The 17,703-nt window shown below is 42.6% G+C and overlaps 1 protein-coding gene across 1 annotated transcript in view; it reads right to left on the bottom strand.

Annotated features, from left to right (window-relative positions):
* Positions 1-2,945: 2,945 nt before the first annotated feature.
* Positions 2,946-17,703, bottom strand: part of LOC126458574 (protein yellow-like) — an 82,082-nt gene continuing 67,324 nt past the window's right edge. Inside the window, exon 6 of the mRNA XM_050095706.1 lies at positions 2,946-5,921. Coding sequence (XP_049951663.1) covers positions 5,753-5,921 — 169 coding nt within the window. The 3' untranslated portion in view covers positions 2,946-5,752. The remainder of the gene's footprint in view (positions 5,922-17,703) is intronic.

Below are 17,703 nucleotides of genomic sequence, written 5' to 3'. Positions count from 1 at the left end.
CTGCGATGGTGTACTCAACGACGAACCTGGGTGCACGAATGGCAAAACGTAATTTTTTCGGATGAATCCAGGTTCTGTTTGCAGCATCATGATGGTCGCATCCGTGTTTGGTGACATCGCGGTGAACGCACATTGGAAGCGTGTATTCGTCATCGCCATACTGGCGTATCACCCGGCGTGCCGTTGGTTGCACGTCTCGGTAACCTCTTGTTTGCATTGACGGCACTTTGAACAGCGGACGTTACATTTCAGATGTGTTACGACCCGTGGCTCTACCCTTCATTCGATCCCTGCGAAACCCTACATTTCAGCAGGATAACGCACGACCGCATGTTGCAGGTCCTGTACGGGCCTTTCTGGATACAGAAAATGTTCGACTGCTGCCCTGGCCAGTACATTCTCCAGATCTCTCAGTGGTGGCCGAGCAACTGGCTCGTCACAATACGCCAGTCACTACTCTTGATGAACTGTGGTATCGTGTTGAACCTGCATGGGCAGCAGTACCTGTACACGCCATCCAAGCTCTGTGTGACTCAATGCCAAGGCGTATCAAGGCCGTTATTACGGCCAGAGGTGGTTGTTCTGGGTACTGATTTCTCCGGATCTATGCACCCAAATTGCGTGAAAATATGATCACATGTCAGTTCTAGTATAATATATTTGTCCAATGAATACCCGTTTATCATCTGCATTTCTTCTTGGTGTAGCAATTTTGACGGCCAGTAGTGTAAACTGAATTCTGCTACTATCAGTGTCTGTGTGCCTTCCACGTAAAGAATAACAGTGTGTCTAAAAACGTTCATGTTGTCGGGGGAAAGCGTGTTTTTGGATCACTGTCTCACAAAGAATTAATGAAGTGTAACTCTGGACCGGATTATTACGAAGCAGAAGGAATGTACGAACGCTAAGTTTAATGTTTGTGCTAGTGTCAATATTCTTCGCAAACTTTCAGATAACAACCAGGAAATAAAAATGTGGAAATGGCGGTACAAAACCAAAGTGTTTCATGCTAACGCTGCGGAATATACGTGTGCTTTCCACTTCAAATAGGGCCATGACGAACAGACAGGGGTACTGAACGTGCCGTGTCCGCTTATTACAGGACGCTTCTCACCAACCAAGTCACTTCAACGCACATGTGACTGGTATGGAGGGGAGAGGCAGGATGCCTACTGAGATTTTTACCGGTTATGCGGGTAACACACTGCCGAGCAGCGGTTGACATTCTGGAGAACTTCCCTGTATTCTACAGAAGATGCGCTCGTCCGAAAGACAATATTCAGCTCTGTGCACTCAGGGGAGTTTCCACCTCATTCACTCACTGCAGATATCCAGATTCTTCGAAACCTTCAATAAAGAGGCCACGAGGAATATTAGTCCTCACGGAAATCGTTCAGAAGCTTGCGCTCTGTATTTAGATGACACAATAAAAACATAAAAAGTGGGGAATCTTCCGGAAATTTACTCGTTCCGAAGATGGGGACTGACAGAAGCAGACGTCGGATCAGCCGACGAGTTGTCCAGAATGTCCTATTAAGCATATACTGGAGGTCTTGGTAGGTCGCCTATAAACCAACGTCGATACGACGTCACGAAGAAACTAACGAGGAATGCCAAGGATATCCCAAAACTCGTTAGTATTTGTATAGCACACACCTGGTGAACAAGTTTTATGAAACAGGGTTGGTACGGAACAGATCTTTTAGAAGACCACTAAGAGGTGTTTGGGATGAAAACCCTAACTCTCTGTTTCGTAGGTTCGTCGTCAGTATTGAAAGCTCACCACAACGCCACTCAGACGAGAATGACTCTAATAATAGTATGCACCAGATCAAAGTGTTAATAACCAGCATCCACACTAACTTCTGTTGCGTATTTTAAGTGATCAACTAGATTCACCAAACAAGCATTTTTTCATGGAAGTAATTTGTTCATTGACTAACCATCATATTTTCGGGGATGCCGACTGTCTCAACACACATCACTGGCTGCCAGACAGTCCTCATTCACTTATTAGTTCATGTGAAGCCAACATGTCATGTCTATTTCTTTTCTCTCACAACGGAAAAATGCAGGATGCCACTTGCCTTAACGTACTGCAAGAGGGTTAATTTTCATGCTTCCTGACTGGGAAGGCACCTTTCCTACATGGTTTCTGTACGGACATCTCCTTCCGGTTAAAGCGCTGATGCGAGGCAGCACATAAGTAAAAGGTTTCCCGAACATTTGATTGAACAGCGAGTCTCAGCAGAGTGGCCTATGAGGAGCACTCAACAACCTCCACTCAAATGTTATTAAATGATTAGCAGTGTATGCATTATGCATATATGAAGGTGGCTTGTACTTTTTGATTTAGTGCTTAAATGTTGCATGAGAAACACACAAAATGTAACCCAAGGACTAAACTGTGGACCTTAAAAATTTGTCACGTTTTGCCAGTAAACTTATGTCACTACAATATTTTTGAGGGTGCAATGGCAATGAATGCCCAGTCAACGGCGAGAATCACTCTTGTCCTTTTTCAAGGGAAGTAGTCTGGTTTTTGGCTTTAGAGATTTAAGGAAACCAAGGAAATACTAAAACTTGTTGACCAACCGCGGATCGGAAAAGCCATCCTCCAGAATACGAATCCACTGTGGTCACTGCACCCGTTCTTTCGGTTTAAATGCTTTTGTAAGGCTGTAAAACATGTCATGAACTGTGTTTGTAAATGTCGACGAACAATTTGTTCCTCCGTTTTGTCTCTTTCGTCATCTACGGTTACGGGGTAACCTGCGTTACTATCTTATTATTTCCTTGTGTTAGACTTGGCTAATACCCTAGAAAGCGTACTTAAAAGGCGACTTCCTCTTATAGCCCTGGTGGGTAATGTGTCGCTGTACATGTTGTCAATAACTATTTCTTCTTATGCACAAAAATGGATTTTCATACACATGGACTGTAGGTATTTTTTCGAATATTAGATATTTATTGGTGATGACAACCAGACACATTATTATAAAATAAATAAATACTCAAATATTATTAAATGATTAGCAGTGTATGCATTATGCATATATAAAGGTGGCTTGTACTTTTTGATTTAGTGCTTAAATGTTGCATGAGAAACACAAAAAATGTAATGATACATAAATGGTAATTGATACATAAATATTACATTGATAAATTAATTCACTGTAAAAGGTATGAGAAAAATGTTAGTCTGACGAAATATTGAAGATGATGCACTTTGGTACTTGTCATGTCCTCCAACACACAGTTTTGTTACCCTGAGTACTGTTTTCATCAGAGGTACTAAGATCTGTTAACCAGTGAGGATGGTATGAATTGTATTATGAAGCAAAACTGCCTTTAAGTGTCGATATATAAAAATTCATGGTACACGAGATGTAAAAAATGAAAAAAACCTCATATCTGCAATGAGGAGTATTGGAAGGAATGGACAGAATCTGGGTCTATAGATGAGGTAAAGTACGTAATTTTTGGCTTCACACAAATCTCTCTACCCATTTAGAATAACTACTACGTTTTGGATATCTCGGATTGGTTTATTTTTAAACCCAATCACTGCTGTTGAAAAAGCTTATATACAAACTGGAAGATATATAAACCACTTTGGTGCTGATTATGGTTGCATGAAACCTACTGCAGCTTGACACCAACCCTCCAAGAAAAAAGTTTGACTACTTATTGATTAGTTACAGAAACAATATAAGGATATTCTCCAATAGTAGGGTTTATGATCTACCGTGCATCCACGGAAGTTTGTTAGACAGTGGGGATTTCTTTGAACATTCCCTTTTAACTTTCGGTGTATAGTACACCAGTGACATATGTTGTGGAAACAACTTACAGTACTGTTTCCGTACGTAAACTACATGTTATATTTTTTCGAAGGACTTTGAATCTTATAGTGTTACATTTTGTAACAGGTAGAGAAACACTGGATTGGATCACTGGTAGCTTATACACGTATCAATTATTATGCGATGGAACAGTGGACAACACTTTCTTCCATATCAGTAGCAAAATTATCGACAGAATGACAGCACATATACTGAACGGCATTCTAAGAGAAGTGTGGGCGCCATATTTAGCACCTTTTGCAACTGTTGCGTAATTTCTATTTTGTGAGGGTTGGTTATCGGTATGTAGGTCCATGAAGTTTGTGTTGTCAGAACTTAAATGAACGGTTGATTTATGTTTTGATGTCGAACTCCAGCTGTCGCAGTCATAAAGATATTATTTACCCAACGCCTAATGATGAAACCACTCGGCAAAATGTAAAGTCGTGTGATATTATTCCGGCAAACAGATCCTGACGGACAGTCTTACTCATCTGCTCGAGAAAGGTTTGCTTCTTCGAGTGAATGGCACTTGTTCTTCGTTAAAGTCTGGAGTGGTATGTCCTATGAATAGCCGTTTGAGTACTGATGAATGTTACAGGTGCATCTTCTAGCACTGTCAATGGCGATGATGAAGAGAAGAAGGAGGGGGAGGGGGAACGCAGAAGCGGAATATAGATACTGATCACACAAGGTGCGACATAGGCCTGAATAGAGCCAGTGATAGAGAAAGTACAGAATTCTTTTCATTCCACTCGACGTTCACAAAAATTTGTCATCTGACTATGGACTTCGGTCCATAATGACCGCCTTCAGATCTGATTAAAACAGAGAAGCTTTGTAATATCCTAAGGGGATAGTGCCGTTCACATTATGATTCTTCCGGCAGTGTAGTGTGGTTTATACTACACTATTGTATTTTCAATGGCGCCAAGCTAATTTTGCTTGTATCTTTTGACCGTGCCACTTCGGCTTAATCGTATTAGAATAATATGGTGATGTGGTAATCTGCTAGTCTCATCAGGTCTGAAGATGGTCATTCTGGACCAAAACCGATAATCTGACGACTATTTTTTGTGATCGTCGACTGGAATTAAAAAAAAATAAATATATAGCCTACTGCTCTGGAATTGGACTGTGGTGGTAGCGTAGCTTAACATCCTAATTCTGTGACGTTACACCATCAGTAGCGTGATGTGCTCTCAGTTCATGAGACACCGAGAAGATGTTCAGGAGTTACCATGGGGAGTGATGCATATTGTGGCGATGAGATACTGCACATCACCGACTCTTCACCGTGTGGCATATAGATACATGATATGAGAAGTTCTTCTGTCCGTCGTGCCGCTGGACTGAATACTGTCGTACAAATACCCTCGGAAAGAAAGAGGGTAAAGTAACATTAGAAAAGCCAGACTTCTCGTATCAAAACATTCAGCATACAGCCCTGAAAACACCACTCAAAGCTTGTCGGTAGACATTCCTTCCAAGTTGGGTACTGAGTAAACAGTGTGCTATAAACCGATGTAGTGATCTGTAGTGAAATTCTAGGGACGCTTTCGTCTTTTACGCTCTGTGTTAGGGAAATCTCTTTCTGAATGTTGCCCTGTTTTTAAAAGAAGGCAGACATTCGAGTTAATAACGCCGGTCCTTCTCGAACATACACGCTGAAAATGTAGTGGTTTTGTGTAAACGAAGCGATGAAATGAGAAGGTGGAGCTTCGAACTTTCACGGAAAGTCCTTGCGTCAGCTTCAACTGTGCGGGGCTGAGGCTGGTTTCTGTGAGTGAAATCACCGGGTAGCGCCTGTGGCTGACACTGTGGGCGCAGCGAGTACGGGTGTCGCGCCGCAGCCAGAGGGGATGGCGGTCAGTGTTTGTATGAGTAGCCAGCTGGCGCGCTGCCCGCTACTGGAAGAGCAGGCCTCCACTACCGTAGTAGCCGCCGCTGGGCCCGCCGTACGACGGCCGCTGCTGCGACTGCTGCTGCTGCTGCTGCTGGGGCCGCGGCGCCTGCTGGCGCTCCACCGCGCAGCTCGTCCCGCGCACCAGGTCGTCGACCGGCGACGCCAGGATCCTGCGGGCAGCCAACCGAGGTGACTCTCACACACCGCACACACACATCTTACAATTACATTTTCCTCGAGCCATTTGAGTCTCATCTTCATCTATCATACTGATAGAATCTGAAGAAATGGATTAAAATTTGTGCCACGGCCGGGACCTGAACCCAGGTCTCCTTGCTCACTAAGCAGGAATGTTAATTACACTACTGGCCATTAAAATTGCTACACAAAGAAGAAATGCAGATGATAAACGGGTATTCATTGGACAAAAATATTATACTAGAACTGACGTGTGATTACATTTTCACGCAACTTGGGTGCATAGATCCTGAGAAATCAGTACCCAGAACAACCACGTCTCGTCGTAATAACGGCCTCGATACGCCTGGGCATTGAGGCAAACAGAGCTTGGATGGCGTGTACAGGTACAGCTGCCCATGCGGCTTCAACACGATACCAATAGTTCATCAAGAGTAGTGACTGGCGTATTGTGACGAGCCAGTTGCTCGGCTACCATTGACCAGACGTTTTCAACTGGTGAGAGATCTGGAGAATGTGCTGGCCAAGGCAGCAGTCGAAGACTTTCTGTATCCAGAAAGGCCCGTACAGGACCTGCAACATGCGGTCGTGCATTATCCTGCTGAAATGTAGGGTTTCGCAGGGATCGAATGAAGGGTAGAGCCACGGGTCGTAACACCTCTGAAATGTAACGTCCACTGTTCAAAGTGTCGTCAATGCGAACAAGAAGTGACCGAGAAGTGTAGCCAATGGCACCCCATACCAGCACGCCGGGTGATTCGCCAGTATGGCGATGACGAATACACGCTTCCAATGTGCGGTCACCACGATGTCGCCAAACACGGATGTGACCATCGTGATGCTGTAAATAGAACCTCGATTCATCCGGAAAAATGACGTCTTGCCAATCGTGAACCCAGCTTCGTCGTTGAGCACACCATCGCTGGCGCTCCTGTCTGTGATGCAGCGTCAAGGGTAACCTCAGCCGTGGTCTCCGACCTGATAGTCCATGCTGCTGCAAACGTCGTCGAAATGTTCGTGCAGATGGTTGTTGTCTTGCAAACTTCCCCATCTGTTGACTGAGGGATCGAGACGTGGCTGCACGATCCGTTACAGCCATGCGGATAAGATGCCTGTCATCGCGAATGCTAGTGATACGAGGTCGTTGGGATCCAGCACGGCTTTCCGTATTACCCTCCTGAACCCACCGATTCCATATTCTGCTAACAGTCATTGGATCTCGACCAACGCGAGCAGCAATGTCGTGATACGACAAACCGCAATCGCGATACCTTACAATCCGACTTTTATCAAAGCCGGAAACGTGATGGTACGCATTTCTCCTCCTTACACGAGGCATCACAACAACGTTTCACCAGGCAACGCCGGTCTGCTGTTTGTGTATGACAAATCGGTAGGAAACTTTCCTATGTCAGCACGTTGTAGGTGTCGCCACCGGCGCCAACCTTGTGTGAATGCTCTCATAACCTAATCATTTGCATATCACAGCATCTTCTTCCTATCGGTTAAATTTCGCGTCTGTAGCACGTCATCTTTGTGGTGTAGCAATTTTAATGGCCATTAGTGTATTATTAGCAACACTGTGGCTAATATCGCTGCGCGAACTACACAAGTCCAGCGCCCTCTGCAACACAAACTTCTGTTCATATCTTCAGCTCATTTTCTCCTTCTTGGATCGTCACTTGATAACAGCGACGATCTAAGAAGGGGGAAATAAGCTGAAAACACCAATTGAAGTTTGTGCTGGGGAGGGGGCTGGACTTTTGTAATCCATGCAGCAATGTTAGCGATAGTTCTGTCGTGGTGTAAAGGCTAGCGTTCATGCCTAGTAACCTATGGTGACATCCACATTTGTCACATATGACACTACTTTTACAGTAAAGTGTAAAACACTGACTGACATTTAAACTGCAATAAAGTAAGAACTAGTGGGTAATTATCTTCCGATGAACTGAGCAGTTAACTTCTGGATGGCAGGCGGACATAAATATGAGAATGTAAACACCACACACAAATTCACTGAACTTAAGGTTTGCATTGCAGAAGACATGGAATGAATGAAAAATAAAAAGCACGATATTTTTTTAGCGACAATCTTAAAGAGACGCTAACAGAAAATTATGAGAATCACTGTCACGTATCCAAAATTAATGGGAGGACGTAAACACAGAGATGCAAGAACCCCATACACAATCACTGAACTCAGAAGACAAGAAACAAATGAAAACGGAAAAAGTGCGATTTTTTTAACAACAATATTAAGCCGAATCTTTCTGGAAGTTACGAAAAGCACTGTAATGCAAATAAATCAATATTCCATAGCATTCCTTATAGCTGGTACTGATGTCAGAACATGCCGATACTCTGATATGTCTCAAGTAACGGTGTTTCGGAAAGAATGACCTGATTTCAAAACTCCTTATTTATTGATAAAAGCATACTATAAACATGGGGTGGATTGCAAAATACCCACAAAATCTTAAAGTTTTATCTATTCTATTACAAATGCTTCATGTGCCCACCACCAGCAACATAAATAACATCTAGAGAATAGCTGAATTCGTCATAAACTTTACACTATGTATCTGCTTTTACAGCAGTTATGGTCGTTTTTATTCTGTTCTTCATCTCTTCTACCTCACGAGGTAAAAGAGGAGATGAACATACTTTCGTTCACATATTACCACAAGAAAAATTTGCATGGGGTCCTGCCTGGCGATGTTGGAGGCCAAGAATGAAGGGCAGAATCTCGGGATCCCAAGCGGGCTATCCAGCGTCGAGGCAAAGTGTCATTGAGAGCCTGACGTACGTTGTTGGAAAATGAAGTCATAGCAGTCCTCCTGAAGTGAAAAAAGCCAGTTCTTCAGCATTCGAAGGAAGGTCATTCCAGCCACTGTGTTTTCCTGTGCGAGGTCGATCTTCGCACAAGCACACTATCTCTTCAGATTGGCTATATCAACGACGAATGTTTTTGCGCGCTGGCGGATCAGTGGCAAAACACCGACGAAAAGCGCGCTGGACCGATCTCACTGACTCGCTTTTTGCAAACTGCAGCACACAAAACGTCTGCTGTTGAGCGGACGCCATCGTACTCTTGACTTACTGCAAAGTGAGAAGACGCATTGATTGACATCTAACGGCGATTTTCTGAAACTTTAGGCCACACCCATTCAAACAATACACATTTCCTTACCAGAACGTCCCGTGTTTCGTAATTCTTACTGTACAAATTCAGGTAATTCTTTTTGAAACACACTGTACTACGAAATTATCAAACCTTGGTGTCGATATCGATACTGTAGGTGTCGATAATCATTTGTGTCAATCATATCGGAACCTCTCTGCATCTCGATCTCATGATACTTCTGCCTTTCTGAGCTATGTTAGAGAACAGCTTACATTTTGCACCGCTCGCCAAGCGTTACGTTACATTAAACTTCCTCTTCAGTTCCGAAATTGATTCCTTGTACAGCATAAGTTTAACAATTTTAAGATTTAATATACCGGGTGATCAAAAAGTCATTATAAATTTGAAAACTTAATAAACAACGGAATAATGTAGACAGAGAGGTAAAAATGACACAAATGCTTGGAATGACATGGGGTTTTATTAGAACAAAAAAAAAAGTGTTGCTAGACGCGTGAAAGATCTCTTGCGCGCGTCGTTTGGTGATGATCGTGTGCTCTGCTACCACTTTCGTCATGCTTGGCCTCCCAGGTCCCCAGACCTCAATCCGTGCGATTATTGGCTTTGGGGTTACCTGAAAGTCGCAAGTGTATCGTGATCGACCGACATCTGTAGGGATGCTGAAAGACAACATCCGACGCCAATGCCTCACCATAACTCCGGACATGCTTTACAGTGCTGTTCACAACATTATTCCTCGACTACAGCTATTGTTGAGGAATGATGGTGGACATATTGAGCATTTGCTGTAAAGAACATCATCTTTGCTTTGTCTTACTTTGTTATGCTAATTATTGCTATTCTGATCAGATGAAGCGCCATCTGTAGGACGTTTTTTGAGCTTTTGTATTTTTTTGGTTCTAATAAAACCCCATGTCATTCCAAGCATGTTTGTCAATTTGTTCCTCTCTATCTACATTATTCCGTGATTTATTCAGTTTTCAAATTTACACTGACTTTTTGATCACCCGGTACTTTACGATTGATTCACACCAGCCGAAATTTTTCCGCCCGAATTTTTCGCCTTGCCACGACTGGTGTCGGACAGTGAATTGCGCAGCCGACAGGCTCGCGTCAGCCACGCAGGACAGAGGGTGACGTCACGACAGGAACGTCAGAGGTGCGCGCGTGCTGGAGAGATGCGCACGCACGCTGCCAGCTTTCGCCGCGGGCTGCCCTGAAGCAACGGCGGAATTCCCTCGCCCGCCGTCGCCCTTGGCGTGGCTCCTGCGAGGACGACGGACTCGTCCTCGGGGTCACCCAGGCCCATCTCTGCCCTCCCCCTCTCCACCCCCCCTCTCCGCGACTTACCGCCACATAATTGCGCGTTTTGTTGTTTTTGTCGACGAAACTGCTACTCGGACCTGAGATCAGTCACGCTGATTGCGTTTGCGTGCTAATCTCGAATCGTTACGGCATGTTTTTCCAGAAGAGGGCGTGCAGAAGCGTTAACACCCTCTCGGTGGAGAGATCACGAGAGCTGATTTAACTGAGCTTCGCGCAACAGAAGGTTTCATTTGGGTTTTAAAAATCGGCCTTCTGCACAGTACGACACTGGGTGAATCCCGATCCCACGGAGAATGTTAAAAAATATATCGGCTCAACCACTTATTTATAGTGTAAAACACTAAGACTGACGCGTTTCGGAAGTCAAGCTTCCATCATCAGAATAATAAAAAGTAAAAGAACCTGTTAAAACTCGCTAAAATGGAACATGCACCAGGCACAATAAAATTAAAACATCGTGGCTACTTCCCTTGTTGGAGCCGTGTCTTCCAAGGTGCATCTCCACATAGTCGTCAAAATATAAAAGCTCTAAGGTGGTGTCGCCTATGTTCAACATCTAACCAAATGGCTTTCTCCTTTATCGTGGTAAACCACCCGTGCATCTTCGTTGATACCACACACCACGTAGCCAAACACGACACTGAAACGCGAGTGAGCTCACGTGCAAGTAAACAAGGAAGTCACAGAGATATCTATACAAACAGAAAACGTATACATGTTCCAAGGACCTCATGAAATGATGGTATCCTCAAATTGCTAAATATGTGGTTACTAAAAGAAACCAGTGAAATGTTTGAAAAAGTTATTTGTATCACCAGTTAGCTGTTCATTCAGTGTGTTCTCATTATCCATGCTATGTATCGTAATTTCCAGCTGTTCTAGTAGATCCAGCTTTTTGCCTTTGTCCTGTCTATGTAAAATAACGAGATACTGATCTATTCCCAACATGGGGTGTCCCGTTTCCCAAGTATGCGTGGCTACAGCTGACTTTTCGAAATTATTAAGCCGGAAAGCATCGCTATGTACTTTGTAACGTACTTCAAAGGACTTACCAGTTTGGCCATTGCACGTGTTACACTGAATTTGATAGACCCTAGCTCTCTAATATTTACCGCTTTCCTGCTGCAAATTAGTTCTAAGTTTAAACCGCAGCGTATTATTGGTCCGAAAAGCGGTATCAACTTTAAAAGGTTTGAAAATGTTAGCCACTTTTTGCGAAATAACACCGAAGTATGGAATTGTGACTCTCGTAATGTTATTTGCGGTATTCTTCCTTGCATTCGCGCGCTGTTTCTGTCGTATTAATTTATTGACAACGTTTTGGTGATATCCGTTAGCTCTGGCTAGTTGTTTCACGATGTTCAGCTCAGTCATTCTGTCTTCTTCATTCATATGGACTCTAAAGGCTCTACCTATCAAAGATGTAAAAGCAGAAAGTTTCTGGCTATTAGGATGGCAGGAATTATTTTGTATCAACACATCGGTTGTGGTTGGTTTCCTAAATATTTTAAAAACATGCCTACCATTTTGTTTCCTAAGGTCGAGAAATTGCAGTTCACCATTTTTCTCTTCTTCCACTGTGAATTCATTTTACCGTGTAACTCGTTAAATTTATTTACTATTTCTGCGACTTTTTTATTATTCTGATGATGGAAGCTTGACTTCCGAAACGCGTCAATCTTAGTGTTTTACACAATAATCAAGTGGTTGAGCCGATATATTTTTTAACATTGACATTCACAACCATGATCTCCCATCCAGTATGGATGAAATCAAAGCCCACGGAGAATATTTCGGACGTTATTCAGGGGCGGGAACGAAGTCTTTCGCGACGGCACTTATCTGTAAAACATTCTCGGTTTTCTTGCCAGGCCAATTCGGGATAAAATCTCAAGCTTTCGACGATTACGTCCATCGTCATCGTTAGGAGCAACTGACTGTCTTCACTGTTGCTGTGGTAGCCTTTTTTATAGCCCATGGACGGCTTCTTATTGATCGGCGTGAGAACTGGAGAAATCGGCAATTGCAGAGCACAGCCTCACGAACAAACATAAAATATTGTTCGACGAAACAAAAATTCTGTCCCATGCCTCCACGCGCTGGAATTCTGTTAGTAAGGAGGCTGTTGAAATAAGAATGAGCGAAAAGAACTTTAACCGCGATAGCGGATACCATCTGAGCTGTGCATGGAAACGAGCGCTTGATGCAGAGAAGCAGCAGAGACGTTCCTTCCAAGGTTTACGTTCCAACGGAAGCGGTCACAAGCCTTCTACGGGCTATAAAAAAGGCTACATCAGCAGTGAAGACAGTCAGTTGCTCCTGACGATGACGATAAGGTAATCGTCGAAAGCTTGAGATTTTATCCCGAACTGACGCGACAAGAAAACCGAGAATGTTTTACATATGTTATGCAGGGGTATTTTACGAGTATTTTGCTGTAAGGCACCCGTTGACTCATGTGGCTCGTTACAGAGAAGTGACATACTTATCATACATTCGGTTTGTTACTATATTTAGCCTTGTATCTTATGAAAATACCTGCACGACGTTGTAAGACTCTGTAATATGCAATCACAAAACATACAATACGCAACACAGAGTAATGCAACAACCTTATGACAGATGCAAAAGTATTTCTACGTTGTTGCCGTTGCTGTAGGTATAGCTTCGTTGTACTGCTATTCTCTTGCATTCAGTGAATCTATCCATATACGAGGTGCATAAGGGCCAGCTCATCAATAATAAACTTAACCGTATTGATGTGTATGACTATTGACCCACGACGAAAACTGCCCGAAAAACAAACCTGAGGCAGAAATGAGCAGTATTGAACGCAAGCTTGATGGCAAAGAGTATAGTAGGCATTATTGTCGACAATAACTGCCCTAAGAGACTATAACAAGTTTGTTTCCAAAGACGATACGCAGAACATACAGTAGACATTTGCACTGCTGTGCAGATATTTTTAGTGTAGTATAGATAAATAGATAAATGGGGCAAGATATTAAACGAAACATACCGGAACATTCGGGAAATAACCCTCGAAACTTTATTCACGGAGATCTGGTTCTCCCTGAACATAATATCCGTATTTCGTTAGGTCGTACAGACAATGTTCATTGCCTCCATCCCTAACGGGAATTTATACATTTATTTCTGAAATTGTATTACAAATTTTACATGAATCAAACATTGTAATTTTAAGCCATAAACTAATACAAGTCATTTACTCGTATAATGATCATCATTTATACCTTAAGTTTACAGGGTGGAATTCATTTAACAGCACAGCACGAAAGCATTTAATCTACAAAGCAGTCGGACTTTTTTTTAACAAGTAAGTATTTTTAGCGAAATCTTTGCAAAAACATCGGCGCAGCCTAGGCTATAAGTTGGATTTGCCACATTTTCTCCTCATGCGTTGTGTACAGTTCTTTTGTGACCAGTTTTGTGTATCTTTTTCCCCTTCATTGTGAGGTAGATATCCGTGAATTTCCATTGTGAAATGACCGAAACAAATTGCGCAACGGAGTGAAACAGCACTGTTTTGCTGCTGCTACTGATTCTCAGCTGTTGAGTCACGTGGTTTATACTCGATCTGTGGCCATTTTTAAGTAATGGAATTGAGTGTGAAAAGCAGGATATCTCGTGCAACATTGTTAACTCTGTCTCATAATTATATTGATGATATACGCATCGACGTTGACACTCCATGTTTTCTATCGTCGTCGACTCGATCTGTTATTCTTTCTTGGGATAAAATCTGCCTGTTCGACCAAACAATGTCCACTTGGTTTTTATTGCAGTCATATTTTACCTCATCATTCCACTTTGCTCCCTATCCACTTATTTGTTCTCCTGTCTCCTCTAGCGGTTCCCAAGATGCACCACTCCATTTTGCGTTGAACAACCCTGACTCTTTAAATAGTTTCCGCGGAAATGGATAGGTTAAAGCTAGATATAGTGGGAACTAGTGAAGTTCAGTGGCAGGAGGAACAAGAGTTTTGGTCAGGTGAATACAGGGTTATAAATACAAAATCAAATAGGGGTAATGCACGAGTATGTTTAATAATGAATAAAAAAACAGGAGTGCAGGTAAGCTACTACAAAGCATAGTGAACGCATTATTGTGGCCAAGATAGACACGAAGCCCACGCCTACTACAGTAGTACAAGTTTATATGCCAACTAGCTCTGCAGATGATGAAGGAATTGATGAAATGTATGATGAGATAAAAGAAATTATTCAGGTAGTGAAGGGAGAAGAAAATTTAATACTTATGGGTGACTGGAATTCGACAGTAGGAAAAGGAAGAGAAGGAAACGTAGTAGGTGAATATGGATTGGGGGGAAGAAATGAAAGAGCAAGCCGCCTGGTAGAATTTTGCACAGAGCACAACTTAATCATAGCTAACACTTGGTTTAAGATACATGAAAGAAGGTTGTATATATGGAAGAACCCTGGAGATACTAAAAGGTTTAAGATAGATTATGTAATGGTAAGACCGAGATTTAGGAATCAGATTTTAAATTGTAAGAACTTTCCAGGGGCAGATGTGGACTCTGACCAAAATCTATTGGTTATGAACTATAGATTAAAACTGAAGAAACTGCAAAAAGGTGGGGATTTAAGGAGATGGGACCTGGATAAACTGAAAGAACCAGAGGTTGTACAGAGTTTCAGGGAGAGCATAAGGGAACAATTGACAGGAATTGGGGAAAGAAATACAGTAGAAGAAGAATGGGTAGCTTTGAAGGGTGAAATAGTGAAGGCAGCAGAGGATCAAGTAGATAAAAAGACGAGGGCTAGTAGAAATCCTTGGGTAAAAGAAGAGATGCTGAATTTAATTGGTGAAAGGAGAAAGTACATAACTGCAGTAAGTGAAGCAGGCAAAAAGGAATACAAGCGTCTCAAAAATGAGATCGACAGGAAGTGCAAAATGGCTAAGCAGGGATGGCTAGAGGGCAAATGTAAGGATGTAGAGGCTTATCTCAGTAGGGATAAGATAGATACTGCCTACAGGAAAATTAAAGAGACCTTTGGAGAAAAGAGAGCCACTTGTATGAATATCAAGATCTCAGATGGAAACCCAGTTCTAAGCAAAGAAGGGAAAGCAGAAAGGTGGAGGGAGTATATAGAGGGTCTACACAGGGGCGATGTTCTTGAGGTCAATATTATGGAAATGGAAGAGAAGGTAGATGAAGATGAAATGGGAGATATGATACTGCGTGAAGAGTTTGACAGAGCACTGAAAGACCTGAGTCGAAACAAGGCCCTGGGAGTAGACAACATTCCATTAGAACTACTGATGGCCTTGGGAGAGCCAGTCCTGACAAAACTCTAACATCTGGTGAACAAGATGTATGAGACAGGGAAAATTCCCTCAGACTTCAAGAAGAATATAATAATTCCAATCCCAAAGAAAGCAGGTGTTGGCAGATGTGAAAAATTACCGAACTATCAGTTTAATAAGTCACAGCTGCGACATACTAACGCGAATTCTTTACAGACTAATGGAAAAACTGGTAGAAGCCGACCTCGGGGAAGATCAGTTTGGATTCCGTAGAAATACTGGAACACGCGAGGCAATACTGACCTTACGACTTATCTTAGAAAAAAGATTAAGGAAAGGCAAACCTATGTTCCTAGCATTTGTAGACTTAGAGAAATCTTTTGACAATGTCGACTGGAATACTCTCTTTCAAATTCTAAAGGTGGCAGGGGTAAAATACAGGGAGCGAAAGGCTATTTACAATTTCTACAGAAAGCACATGGCAGTTATAAGAGTCGAGGCACATGAAAGGGAAGCAGTGGTTGGGAAAGGAGTGAGACAGGTTTGTAGCCTCTCCCCCATGCTATTCAATCTGTATATTGAGCAAGCAGTAAAAGAAACAACAGAAAAGTTTGGAGTAGGCATTAAAATCCAGGGAGAAGAAATAAAAACTTTGAGGTTCGCCGATGACATTGTAATTCTGTCAGAGACAGCAAAGGACTTGGAAAAGCAGTTGAACGGAATGGACAGTGTCTTGAAGGGAGGATATAAGATGAACATCAACAAAAGTAAAACGAGGATAATGGAATGTAGTTGAATTAAGTCGGGTGATGCTGAGGGATTTAGATTAGGAAATGAGACACTTAAATTGGTAGATGAGTTTTGCTATTTGGGGAGCAGAATAACTGATGATGGTCGAAGTAGAGAGGATATAAAATTTAGACTTTCAATGGCACGAATAGCGTTTCTGAAAAAGAGAAATTTGTTAACATCGAGTATATATTTAAGTGCCAGGAAGTCGTTTCTGAAAGTATTTGTATGGAGTGTAGCCATGTATGGAAGTGAAACATGGACGATAGATAGTTTGAACAAGAAGAGAATAGAAGCTTTCGAAATGTGGTGCTACGGAAGAATGCTGAAGATTAGATGGGTAGATCACATAACTAATGAGGAGGTATTGATGAGAATTGGGGAGAAGAGGAGTTTGTGGCACAACTTGACTAAAAGAAGGGATCGGTTGGTAGGACATGTTCTGAGGCATCAAGGGATCACCAATTTAGTACTGGAGGGCAGCGTGGAGGATAAAAATCGTAGAGGGAGACCAAGAGATGAATACACTAAGCAGATTCAGAAGGATGTAGGCTGCAGCAGGTACTGGGAGATGAAGAGGCTTGCACAGGATAGAGTAGCATGGAGAGCTGCATCAAACCAGTCTCAGGACTGAAGACCACAACAAGAACTGAAATTCTGTGGATTACTGGAGAAAGCCAGAAAGGTTAATTCACATTCACAGTAAACTTTCCTTTTGAGACACGTTCAGATCGAACAACGTTGAGGCAGGAAATCTCCCGTAGCTGTTTTGGCGGATCTGTTTTGGAACCTGGCTTAAGTCGTTTAGAAAACTGGAATATCTAAAACAGTATGACAGGGCGGAGATTAAAACAAAGTCTCTGCATCTATATCTATATCTACATTTACGTACGTACACCGCAAGCCAGCGTATGGTGTGTGGCGGAGGGTACTCTGTACCGCTAGCAGTCATTTCCTTTTCTGTTCCACTCGCAAATAAAGCGGAGGAAACATGACTATCTATATCCTTGTGGACGAGCCCTAATCTTGCTAATCTTATATTCACGGTCCTTACGCGAAATGTACGTTAACGGCAGCAGAATCGCTCAGCAGTCAGCCTCAAAAGCTGCTTCTCTACGTTTTCTAAACAGTACTCCTCGAAAAGAACGTCGCCATCTGTCCAGTGATTCCCATTTGAGGTGCCGAAGCATCTCCGTAA

Source organism: Schistocerca serialis, chromosome 2 (assembly GCF_023864345.2).
Source record: "Schistocerca serialis cubense isolate TAMUIC-IGC-003099 chromosome 2, iqSchSeri2.2, whole genome shotgun sequence".
Lineage (NCBI taxonomy): Eukaryota > Metazoa > Arthropoda > Insecta > Orthoptera > Acrididae > Schistocerca > Schistocerca serialis.
Note: the sequence above shows the minus strand (reverse complement) of the source record. Positions and strands in the feature narration are given on the sequence as shown.